Source organism: Charadrius vociferus, unplaced genomic scaffold (assembly GCF_000708025.1).
Source record: "Charadrius vociferus isolate BGI_N301 unplaced genomic scaffold, ASM70802v2 scaffold158, whole genome shotgun sequence".
NCBI classification, from domain to species: Eukaryota; Metazoa; Chordata; class Aves; order Charadriiformes; family Charadriidae; genus Charadrius; species Charadrius vociferus.
The window spans coordinates 5,009,886-5,022,652 of record NW_009661372.1 but is presented as its reverse complement, the minus strand read 5'-3'; the positions used below and the strand labels follow the sequence as shown (position 1 = coordinate 5,022,652).

The 12,767-nt window shown below is 38.5% G+C and overlaps 1 protein-coding gene across 1 annotated transcript; it reads left to right on the top strand.

Moving 5' to 3' along the window:
* The first annotated feature begins 3 nt into the window (after nt 1-3).
* On the top strand, nt 4-5,162 carry SRP19 (signal recognition particle 19kDa). The gene is made up of 5 exons (XM_009893833.1): nt 4-331; nt 1,391-1,509; nt 2,444-2,515; nt 3,693-3,804; nt 4,830-5,162. The coding sequence occupies exons 1-5, from the start codon at nt 4-6 to the stop codon at nt 4,961-4,963; spliced, it is 765 nt and encodes a 254-aa protein (XP_009892135.1). The 3' UTR covers nt 4,964-5,162.
* The last annotated feature ends 7,605 nt before the right edge of the window (nt 5,163-12,767 follow it).

Here is a 12,767-nt window from a genome sequence, read left to right as displayed (position 1 = left end):
GACATGCCGGCTGGGGACGCTGGGAGGTGGGTCAGGCCTGCAGCTGTAGTAAAGTTTCCAAGTACGTGCGGTAACGTTGCAGTAACACGTCATGTAACATGGCCGCACGCCGAATTTGGTGTGGGTGGCCTGCTGGGTTTCTCCCGAACAGTCCTTGGGGTCGGTTCCCGGAGGCAGCAGTCGGGTGTGCAGTCGGCATGCGGTGCAGCAAGGCGAGGGGCCGGCAGTGACCCGCGGCGGAGGGTTGTGTTGTACCAGGGAGGGTATTGCCGGGCGTGCGTTGGAATGAGAGGTGGAGATTGGGCAGTTTCCGATGCTGCAGTGCGTGAAGGTGCGCTGTCCTGTCATTCTTGTAACGTGTCATATCACGTAAAGCTCAGAAGGGGTAAACTGAGCAAGAGAAGGTGGTGGGTGGTCAGTGTAGTGTGCTGATGGTTGCAAACGTAACGAGACTGAAAATTTCCTGTGCAGAACGCGGCCACTTACGCAGAAGTACTAGTTGCCTCGTCAAGAGGATGTAGTTAATAGGGGAAAATACCAATGAAAAAGTACTTAGCAGAAGAGAAATAAGAGCTGAGATGACTGACGCTAGCTTTAGAGGCAGCAAGAAATGTTTCCTGGGAAGCAGTAAGGATTAGTGGTCCTTGTCAGTCTCCAGCTAACTGAATATTAGTCCGCTCTGGGTTATTTGCTGACTTTCTGCTTACCTATTTTCTTATGCTGTCATGGCTCCTTGTTCAAATGTAGGCATTCTTCAGCTTCTCCTTGTAGGCCTCAGCTAGTTGGTTTTTTGTAGTCTAGTAAGAAGTATAATTGAGGTTCTGTCACTCTTGTCCCCTGCAGGTGCTTAACAGGTTTTAATTTACTGAAAAATCTTAAGCAAGTTTCTATGCATAGTTTCTCAGAGGCTTTATAACTTACCAAAATCTGGGTTGTTCTGTGTGTGAATAGAAGGGGGGGGGGGCAGCAAATCCATAGCAGAAAAAAAACTGGTTCTTGTTTCTACTGAGAACTTAGTGAGCAATTAGTGTACTACATACAACCTTTTCAGGAAACCTTAATTCTTTTCAGGGAAATGTGTATGTTTCCTTCTAGGTTTCAGGGTTTTAAGAAATGGGCCGAAGTATTCTCTTCCAGCTTTTTTTTTTCCTCACGACAGATAGCACCATCCTTTGTACACAGCATGCCCCCAAAAGTGGTGTCATGAAAGCAACATTTCAGCCAAATGGTCATGCAGTATCCTGGATAACTCAAAACGAGGTTTTGCAACATATTACTGATTGGTCTAGGGAAAATAAAAGGTTTTTCAAGCTGCTGTGGGAACTTTTGTGCTGTAGCCATGAGATTTGTTTTTTTTGTTCTACCGGGAAATATTGCATAAAAGATTAAGGAGTTCATATTACTTACTTAAACTCACTGGTTTCTCTTTTTAGATTCATCTGCATTTATCCAGCATATTTGAATAACAAGAAGACAATAGCAGAAGGAAGAAGGATACCTATAGACAAAGTAATTTTGTGTGTGACAGGGAAATATGATGTTTTGTTATGCTATGCAGTAGTGTGTAGAGAGCTGGAAAATAAATCTCAAAGCTGTTGATCTTTTCTATCCCCCATGGCAAGTAGCTCAGTAACTGGAAATTACAGTGTATTTGAAGATAACCTAGTGTCAGCATATGAATTTGATAGAAGAGCACTGGGTTTAAGTGTCTACTTTCATGTGAGCAGCACCTTTGGCAAGCAGGTGAAATAATGAGAAACTTAATGCAGTCAACCACTTACATAAGTAGTTTGCCAAATTTAAAAGCAATGCAGAAAAGAATAGCTAGCTAATGATTGGTTTTTGGTGACTGACTATATATGCCTATATTCAGTGCCCTGTCCCCTTTGCTGCTGTCAAAGATAGAACTTACAATGCATGTGACACATAGACTTGGTTGTTGTTGTTTTTAATCGTTCAGAAGTAGATTTTGATCATCTCACTCATAATATTTTTAACAAGGACTGCTGGGAATATAAAGGGCTTTTCTCACTGCTTAGGGATGGGTGTCTATGCTTTTCTCCTTCAGTCCTTGCTGTAAGTTTGCTGTTGCTGATTCGTGGCTTTTTGGTGGGGTTTTTTTGTAAATATAGTAGTTGCTACTTCATTTCAGTTACTTTTCCTAAGCAGTTATTTTACTTGCTCCTCTGTCCTAATTACTTCTGTCTCATCTGGTTCCTGCTTTACTGATGTCTTATGTCTTCTGGACTTTTTTTTAGTATTTTCCAGACTGTAGGAGCGCTCACAGATAACTACTGCAGTAGATTTGGCATTATTTGAAGTACCTTCTCTTTCCTCATCTGCTTTTTCTAGTTATAGAGTATAGCATGGGAAACTGCTAACTATTGCTGTATAGGTAGTTCATGATTGAAAAATAATTAACTGTAAGACATTGTTTCAACAGGCTGTTGAAAATCCCACATCTACAGAAATTCAGGATGTATGTGCAGCAGTTGGATTCAACGTGCTATTAGAGGTAATTAAAAAAAAAAAAAAACCCACGCAAAAAAACACCAAAACTTGGTATGTGTCTCTGTTCTCTCGTCTTATCTTTTCTAACAGACAGGATAAATTACAATTGGAAGGTTTTATTATCAGCCAAGATGTTTGCTTGCTTTGAGTAATAACTGACAATAATGATGAAGTAAATGTTGGAAGACTGTATGCACAGCATTTAGGAATAATCCAGGTGTCATGAGAAAACACCACTTTTAAGCTTATAAAAAGATTACTTTTGTTTAACTATCCTTCTGAGAAGACTATCTTAGATGCTTAAAAGTGTGTCAGAATAAAAGCTAATTTTGCAAGCTGCAACTGCAAATTATGCTTTTAAAAAGGCATATTTTTAATGAAAGTTTATTATGTTTTGGAATGAGTGTCCTATAGGAATAGGGTTCTGATGGCTGAAATCTTCAGTCCTTTGGAATTATGGTTTAGCCAGAGAATGTTATTTTTTTTTTACTGCGATACTTGCTTGCTTTTCACATAGTTTAAGCTTGTTACTTTTTTCTTGGGGAATGAGTCTGGGTTTCTAGAGAGGTAACTTTTTGTAATTTGTTTTCTGAAGTAATTATTAATTTAAAATACTGTTGAGTTTTCTAAGAAGAATTTAGGTCCTCATCTAAGAGTATGACTGGTATCCAAAAACCGGTACAAAATCATTTTTATTTTCAGAAGTCGAATACGTTCCTGTAAGCGCACAGCAGCCTGTGAAATAGCCAGTACCAGTAAGAAACCTGTAACACTTTGACAAAAATGAAAGCTATGAGTATCCAGAAGCAGTGGGCCTCAGACTGTGACCTATGACTTACTGTCTCTAGGTGTCCAGAAGGGTTTGTGGCTGTGGAGATAAAGCAAAAACCTGTGTCACTGTGGTCTAGACTGGTGGGGAAGTAGAACAGTCCCTGTAGCAGCAGGTTACTTGCTAAATTATTCAGTACCAGTAGCTGTTTGCAGCAGTGCTTCTGAAAATTTACGCTATAGCTTTGGATACTACTGCAATGGCTAAATGGTGGATGACACTGTTGGAGAGATATGGTTATGGCTTACATCTGTTCAGAATTCCAGGCTGCTATGACTTAAATCAATTGCCTGACAAATTTTGCAGAAAATTATTTGAGTTCTTATTATAATTTTCTCCTTTTGTATGACAGAAAAATAAGATGTATCCTAGAGAGTGGAACAGAGACATGCAGTACAGAGGTAGAGTACGAATCCAGCTCAAACAGGATGATGGCAACCCATGTTTACCTCAGTTTCCAACACGTGAGTAGGTTTAGGCACTTCATCTGTTAATAGAACAGAGAGACTTTACTCATTTTGTTAACACCTTCTTCCATTAGTTTTACTATTATACATTTTACAACTTTACATTAAATCTCTTTGCCTGTATAAGTCAATGAAATCAAGTTGGTGTGTGAGTGTTGAGTGGAATTTGTTAAAATGCTGTTGTCTTTGATCCTGCTGTTTCTTCAGTGGTTGGATTGGAGGGGATTGTGGGGAGTGTTCTGTGTATGTTGAATAAAGCAGCTATTCAGTTTTAGCCTACCGTTTTGTTGACAGTTAAAGCTGGATTTGGTATTAAAATGGCTAAATACCACCTTTTTCTTAGGTTACGTACATCAGCTAGGCATCAGTATGGATGCCAAATTGATAAAATACAATACTGAATTCAGTTGAGTTTTCTCTTGGCCATTTTCATAAGATAACAATGGAGCAGCTTCAACTAATTAATCAGAATAGTTCATCTTGAATGACAAGTAATTCAGTCTTTTGCATTTTTCCTGAAAATTAATCAGTGTGTAAAAGGGAAGCAAATATATATATGAAGAAGTATATATCTTAAGGAAAGAGCAAAAAGAATACTGAATCCAGAGTAATGTAAGAGTGGTGTTAGTCAGGAGGAGACAATTTAAAATCATATTCCTGATGGAAGTGCCTTTCTAAAAATGCTTGTAGCTTTTGCCTGGTCATTCTGTCCCAGGTATTTTAGGCCATTAAGAGGTGAAGTGAAGGAGTAACAGGAAGGATGTAGATACTTTGGAGATTGTCAGGTTATGTGCTGTTCCAGTCTGCTGTGAACAGTCCTGCACTTAAATTTATTTTTTTTAAAAAAAAAAAAAGGTTGAGAAGAGTTTTTTACAAACTTCTAGCTGCACAGGGGAAGTAGAACTACTAGGCTTTATATCTAGTTTAACAAATCTAAAGTGGGGCTGAAGTTTCTAACTTTGAAAATGATGCAAACTTTCTTAATATATTAGGCATGCATTGATCTCTCCCTGTATTTTTAGGTAAATCAGTGATGCTGTATGCTGCGGAAACAATTCCCAAACTGAAAACAAGAACACAAAAGATGGGAGGTAGCGATCAAAGTCTTCAGCAAGGAGAGGGAGGCAAGAAAGGTAAAGGGAAGAAAAAGAAATGAGCTCACGTCTGGAATAATTGTTACATCACATAGTTGTACTTATGACAAATGTGGATGGACAATTGCTGCAACTTTGATGTGAAAGATACAAACAAGAAATAAACAGGTGAAGCTGAATAGAACTGCCTGCTTTTCTTGGAACTGGAATGCATGTAGCTGCCTCACATCTGTGTAACAATAAATCTGTCTTCACACAAAACTTGCAAGTCTGAAGCTAGCATCCACTTCTAAAAGTGGAAGAACATAAGCAAACGGGGTGGGTGGGAGAAATATTCCTTCCAGAAGAAATATGCAGCTTTTGATAAATAAATACATAAATAAATATTCTTATGCAGACTAGATATCTGAAAACAGGTTGCCTTAGTAAACCATTTATCTATGCTAGTGAAGTGATTGTCTTAATTCCGGAGGGTCTTTGTTGCTAACAGAAAAATGTAAATTGATGACGTTAATGGCTCTGTAAACTTCCCTTGCTAATAATCTTTCACAACTGCCAAGTGTACTAATAAAGGTGACATGTTAATTACAAAAAATGTAATTTTATAGAATACTTTTTCCATAAGTGTTAAATTTTTCTTCCACAGTCTGTTGTAAAGAAGTCAGTGACATATATTGTAAGGATAATATTGTAAAGTTTTAAGATAATTTGGAAAAAAGAAAAAAAAAAAGCTCCCTTTTGTGTCTTGTATAATATGGCATACTATATTATCCTATTTTGGGTTGTTGTTTGCAAGCTTAGGAAATGTAGCTTTATTTTCTACCTGTCAAGTACTATCTCAGATGTCTGAGGCTTGCAATATCTGGTAACTTAAAATATGGGTTTTTTATGTAGTCCACAGACCGGGACAGGAAGTTATTTGGAGAAGATGAGTTGGTCAGAACAGCTGTCAAAGGCTCCTTCAAAGTATTTAAGAACTACACTGTGCAAGTTAAATGAGGGATACTGAAGTGTAAGGAGACTGAAAAAGAAACAGCAATATCTGTTTGGAGTTTAAAAACAAAAACTCTGCATGAGTTTTCTAATCCTTAGTATATGAAAACAAAGTCAGGTGAATGTTTTCATAGGTGACTACTGGGAGCAAGTGATCAGATTATTTCTGATAACTTTTTTATGTGGCAATATTCTTTTTTAGGATTTGTCTTGTTTATCTATCAGGTGTGCTATTCTATGGCATCACCTTTTTCTCATTTTAAACATAAATAGCATTCAAAATTTATCTAGACATTTAATGACTATTCTAAAGTAATGAAACTTAGTAAAGTTCTTGATCCCTGCTCAAGTTACTTGTGCTTGTAGTTTGGGTTTTCTTATGTTCTTATATTTCTTGTTCTGCTCAGCTGCATCTTTTTCAAATAGATGGTGAGTTACCAGTGCCCCTTGAAGTCACTGCCCGTAGGTACTGATAGTGCAACTGTGTAGAGCACCTGACTTGTGAATAGTTCAAAGTCGTTTGTATTTCTTGTCTGTAATACTCTGTAAGTGTGGTTCTTGTGTTGCGTTTTTTGACGGAGGAGGAGGAGGATGCGTTCTCATTCTCACTGCAGTTGTACCAAATCCAAAAGCGTGAGAGTAGCAGTATGTAGGCTGTCTAAAATAGAATGGCGTGGGAGAAGAAATCCTATGTTCTAAGGCTGTACGTGACCATGGTTGAATACAAGTGTCTTGGTTTTTTTCTGCTGATGTAATGGTTTACACAAGCTACCTTTGGAGTGTCTGGCCTTGAAAACGCACCTAAATTTTGAGAAGTTAGTTAAATAGTATGTCTGTGGGTTGATGGAATGCCATGGGGTGGGAACAGGTTTTTTTGTTACAGAAAACAACTGGACATGGTGCGAAGTTGTTAGTTATGTCTACTCTGTAAGAGTTAGGGAAGTGCTACAGGTTAGTTGCAACATGGGGAAAAATACCAAGTGAGGTAAGCAAGTGGCAATGGAAAAGACGCTTGTCATATAAAGGACCATGACTGCCCGTGGGTTTTGGAGCTCAAGTTATTCTTTGCTTTTCTTGAGTAACTTTTCTGAAACTATTTAAAGTGAGAGCTCTGTGAAAATTAATTGGTATAAGATAACTCGGCTCCATGATTTTGAAGTGGAGGGGAATAACTCCAGCCAAGTCATGATCATGTTATGCCCAAGTATTGCAAGTCAGAGCTTTAGACTGCAGACAGCTGAAAAATGTGGAGGTTAAGGGTCATGGGATATCTGCTTACAGTGGCCAAAAATTGCATATCTGAAGAGCTTGTCTGTGCGTATGTTGAGAAAGAATCTTAGTGGCATTGCTTACCAAAATTTCCCAAAGAACCCAAAAGAGTAAAACTGTTGTAAATACTGTGATTTAATCAAATTAACAGAGAAAGCTCTAGGGGTATTTTGGGTAAAGCTTTTTTTTTTTTTTTTTAAGCAAATAAGGCACTGCTAAGAAATCAGATTATTACTACCATTAGGGAGTTGAAATCTGATTCCCCCAAGCCATGCTTGCTTATCCCCCATCTCTAAATGAGTTCATCATTTTGCTTTTGTTTTTCATTTCTGTCTGCCTTTAGAGTAAATACACTGTGTGAGCAACATTTTTTCCGAAATGAGACATCATAAGGTTAAACACAACTCCCCATTTCTTGCCAGGGTTAAGCTTATAAACCAGACTTTCATTTCTGTATTTCCTGTTTTTTTTAATAAACTGAGTTCCTTAGAGGATTAAAAACAAGTGGGCAAAGGTGGTACATAAGGTTTTTCTGCATGTCTTTGCCCCCTTCTTCAGCACCTTTCCCCTCTCACCCCCTCAGTTCATGGGAACAGGGAAGATGGTTAGAGGCCGTTGTGGGAGTGGAGACAAGGCGGCTGTAAAAATACTGGAATACTGCAACTATTGGTCTCAATGCTATCAATAAATAATAAAAAAAAAAAACTTGAGGGGGGGAAAAAAATGTTAATGGCTGTCTTTATTTCACCTGTCTTGCATTTACAGTTTTCTGTAAGAATTTACTTAAGCAGTGCATTTACTAAAATGTCACTGTGATCGGTGATTTCCTCTAGGTGGCAATATTAACAAAGACTTGCATTGCTGAGTGGGCATTTACTCTGCATCTAAGATACGAGGAATATAGATGTTGAGCTAGTGTCACTCCAGAAGATACTAGTCTAGCTATTTAAAAGTATATACTCGTTACTTTCCTATACTCTCCTAGAGAAAGATTGAAACACTTGCAGTGGACATGTGAGCTCAGAATCCTTATAACAATTTCTGTATCAGCAGCGGGTGGGAACGTTGACACTGGGCATTAAGCAGATCTGAAGACACAATTAACAAAGGAATGACTAGAAATGAAAATTCAGCACTGCTGTGAGATAGACATTTTATTCTTTCAGCTACATGGAAGAGGGCATGTAGCCGCTGTAGCAGAAGGCCAGCCATGATTATTCAGTTCTTAAGGTGAAGAAAGTGAGTTTCAGAGGGTTATTTTGAAATGCGTTTTAACTTGGGGCATGACAATAATGTATGATTATATGTAGTTCTCTGCTGTCCGCCATGAATTAAATTTCCCAAAGACCAGCTCTGCAGAAAATAGCTGTTCTTAAAAAACTTACCTGTGTGTATGTCCTGTTCCTTGTGTGTGCTTAACAGTTACAGAACTCCCTTTTGGGGCAGCGTATACATCTGGGATGTTTGTATGTGCTGTACTGAGAGCGTGAAAGATGGTGCGGTTCCCTTGTTCCCTTCTCTGTCTGTAGCTGCAGATGTAGCTGTGATGGAATGGAATGGAATGGAATGGAATGGAATGGAATGGAATGGAATGGAATGGAATGGAATGGAATGGAATGGACTATTTCAGTTGTAAGGGACCCACAACAGTAATCTAGGCCAACTGCTTGACCCGTTCAGGGCTGACCAAAAGTTAAAGCATGTTGTTAATGGCGTTGTCCAAATGCCTCTCAAACACTGACAGACTTGGGGCATCGACCCCTTCTCTACTAAGCCAGTTCCAGTGTTTCATCATCCTCTTGGTAACGAATTGCTTCCTAATATCCAGTCTAAACCTCCCCTCGTGCAGCTTTGAACCATTCTTCTCATGCGTCCTGTCACTTAGCTTCTTCCTGTTACAGACTGGCCTTTAAGGGGTTGTTTTACCTCTTAAGATAAAATAATCTCGCTTTTCAGAGTTCTTTCCCCTAAAGAAAAAAAGAATACAAATCCTCTCTTCATCTATTACTTTATAAATTTTGAGCCTGTTGAGTCATTTGGTTGGCATGATAAAAGGAGTCGACCTCTCAAAGACAGTAAATTCCCATAAGCCATGAAGGTAAGCGATCAAATTAGGACATAAGACTATGTTAATCCATCATCCAATGAAGAAACTTTTTATGTCCCAGATGGGACAAGGGAAGGCAAGGAGAATGCTGATCCTTCCTGGCTGGCAGTTTTCTCTGACCAAACTGCATTTATTACGTTGGGTGTTCCATAAGAAAACCTGCAGCTGCAGATTAGGTACAGATTAGATCTGCTAAAATAACTACTGAATGAGCCGCCTTTTGCCAAAGGCCCTGAAAAGATGGGAGAATTGAATATACTGTCGTGGCCGTGTAAGGGAGATGGGAGGAAACTGTCTGTCATTGGTAGCATGAGACGTGGGAGAGAGCAGGGGACACGCCAGGTAGGACCTGAGTAGTTTTTGCACTGTAGTGCCATTTCTTATGTCTTTTTTTCTCTATCAAGGTTTGGGTGGTTTTGTTGGGTGGTGTTTTTTTCTGGTTTTGGGTTTTGTGGGTTTGATGATTATTCTTCTTCTTATTATTATTAGTAGTAGTTTGGGGTTTTTTTCAGATAGACCTTAGACATGTCTAATTGAAGGCTTTAAGAATTCTCCTGCAATAATACAAAATGGTAGGTATACAAAGTGTTACTTGTTTTGTGGAATTCCATAGCCTCAGCAAAGGCATTGCTATGTGGCCTTCCAGAAGATGCCAAATTGGAAGAAGTTCAACTGCAATTGTTTTTACTTGTTCATGTGGTCATCTGAGGATTTTTTGCTCTGGAATATCAATGTTTCATGTACCAGTCAGAAATCTGTTCTTCAGAAAGTTATGTCAACGTGACAGTACAACTGAGGACTCCTTTAGTGGTCCTAGGTTGCTGCTCCTCAAATACTGTGTCATTCCATCACACTGGATGTGGAAGTTCTCTGGAAAGACAAGAGTGATGGTGACTGTATTTGCATGGTTGCCAGATGTGCAGTTTACAGGAAATACTGACAGTCTCTTACGACCTACAAGAATTTGTAATTCCATTTTTTAAAACTCTTTTCTTCCTCCTCTGCATAAGGAAGCTACTCTTTGTTCAGTTTGAAATGGGGGTGGGATGTGACTCTGGAATTACTTACATTTTTGTGTTGAGTCTTAGACTATTTAAACAGTTGACAAGACCGGAATGCGAACTCAAGACACTTTCTTAATTTTGTCAAATTAAAAAAAGTTGTGAGGGTTTGACCTAACAAATATTAATCGCGTCTTCCACCACTTACAAGAATTGCTATTCTTTCTTAACTATCTTGCTTCAGTTTGAAAAATTTGGTCTCGTTTTAGTAGCACTAGTGGTGATGTTATTGTGGGGTTTTATAAATGTTTTTCTGAACTTTTCTTCCTTTTTGCCGAGTTTGGAAATGTGTAGGATAAAGCAGAAGAAATGTCCTGCTTACAGTGGCAGCAGAAAGAACTGCAAGTGTAACCCACCCACCTGCCAGTAACTACGCGGCATCATTTCTTTAGGTCATTTATGAACACTAGAAAATCATTGGGCGAGGAAAAATCTTTGTAATCCACGTAGTTTAACATTCTTCCTCTCTGCGTTTCTAAAGAACACTAAACCTTGACGATTCCTTAGGTAAGCAAGGCTACAAAGTCTGAAAAGCTGTGCTGCGTATGCAGCTGCTTGTGGTGCCCACTGCTGAGACCAGATCTATATTCCAAACTCTTCTGTGAGGGCCTGATGCTCTGAAACAGCTCGGTTGCAACCTGACATCCAGTCATGAAGCAGAAGTACCCCCTTCAGGGCTTTTAGAGAAGCTTGTACTAGTTCCACAGTAATGAAGTTTGGGTAAAAAAAAGCGAATATCCTGTAAAGACCTTCTGCCTTCTTAAAGTAATTACGTTTTCAGTGTTGAGGTATAGAGTTCTTAAGAAATACCGAGGCATCATACCAGTCCTGTAAGAATCTCTTTATTTGTGTCCATTTTTATTTAGCACATTACAACTTCAGCACAGACATAGAGTAGATGTGTGTACCAACATTTGCACATAAATGTTGTGAAGAAGACCTTAGGAAGAGCACTGATCTGTGGGGCCGGCCCAGTAGAGTTACCTGCAGGAAAGGACAACTTGCTGCAGAAACTCAGTCATTCCTACTTGCATCAAGGCAAATAACAAGATCAGATTCTGTTAACGACAGACAAAGGAGCACTGAATTTAGGTGCTGGTCAAGAAATAATCAAGTTGTAAAGACAAGAAGTTGATTTAAAGCCTGTTACATCTCTCAGAGAATGTTTTAACACTTAACTAGAAATGTTTTATCCCCATTAATAACAGTAGAACTGTTGAGTAGCATGAGAAATGAACAGTAAGTTCTATCTCTACTACAGACTTTGTTAGACTTGGAAAGCCTAAGATTTTTCAGCAGCTTTTAGAGAAGTAAGTTATGTAGTACTTTGTACCTAAATCAAATAGACTATTAAGTATCTTTATTTTTATTTATTACTTATTATTTCAAGAGGTGAAACTAAATTACACTGGCCACATGCTGCTATACACACAGTTGATTGATAGTGTTTAAAACACCACATTAGGATTTAGCATTGCTCACAGAAAGGTCAGTGACAGAGGAAGACAAGACAAGAAATTACACCACTTAAATGGTCAGTCACTTCAAACTTTTTTACTCGCTTACTCGCTACTACAACTTTGCTGTAAACTTTATCCTCTTCAGCTCATCCACTCCTAATAAAATGTTGTCATGGCATGATTACCTGTGCTATCTCCTTCAAATGACAAACTGCATGCTGTCCTACAGAAGGTGATGCACAGTAGGTCTCACACTTCCTCCTCCACATTCACAGCCCTAAGGGCTGTGCTATCCAGCTTAGAGCTCCAAATGCTTTCTCTTAACACACATTTACATCTCTTCTTACAATACCTTTCTCTCAAATTTAAAACTGACCTGCTAAATCACACTGCATGCTTCATTCTTTTGAAGTTCTTACATCTGAAAATTTACAGTGAATGTTTATATACCAACTTGTTGCAGAAAGCCAGATCTTCAAAAGTTTATTTTAAGATTAAATCTTTCAAATTTAATATTGTGGACCAGAAATAACTTTTTATTGTATCAAAAGCTTAAGCTTACCTTCTGCATGTTTTGTAAGGACTGTCATAGCATTACTGTGGGCTTTAAGAAACATCAGCATGGAGGTAAGAACAGAGAGACCTCAGTAATTCATGCTGAATTTGTTGAAAATACTGTGGCATGAAAGAGTAAATACAGATTCAGATCTAAAAAAAATATTCTTTTCCATTGATTGCAAAAAGCCTTTATCCCCTTAGCAACTTTGGTTGCATTATTACTGATTGGTCAGGAATATATCAACTAACAACAACAGCATCTCTATTCAGGAACTTCGAGTGCTCATGCAAAGTTGTTCTTAGTACAGTCAGAAAAGATTGCGGATTTTTATGAGCAGAAAAAGCTCATGGAGGTTGTAGTCCATCCCATTAATGATGGAGTTCTGGGGACTGACACCCAAGGCAGTTAATATTTCAA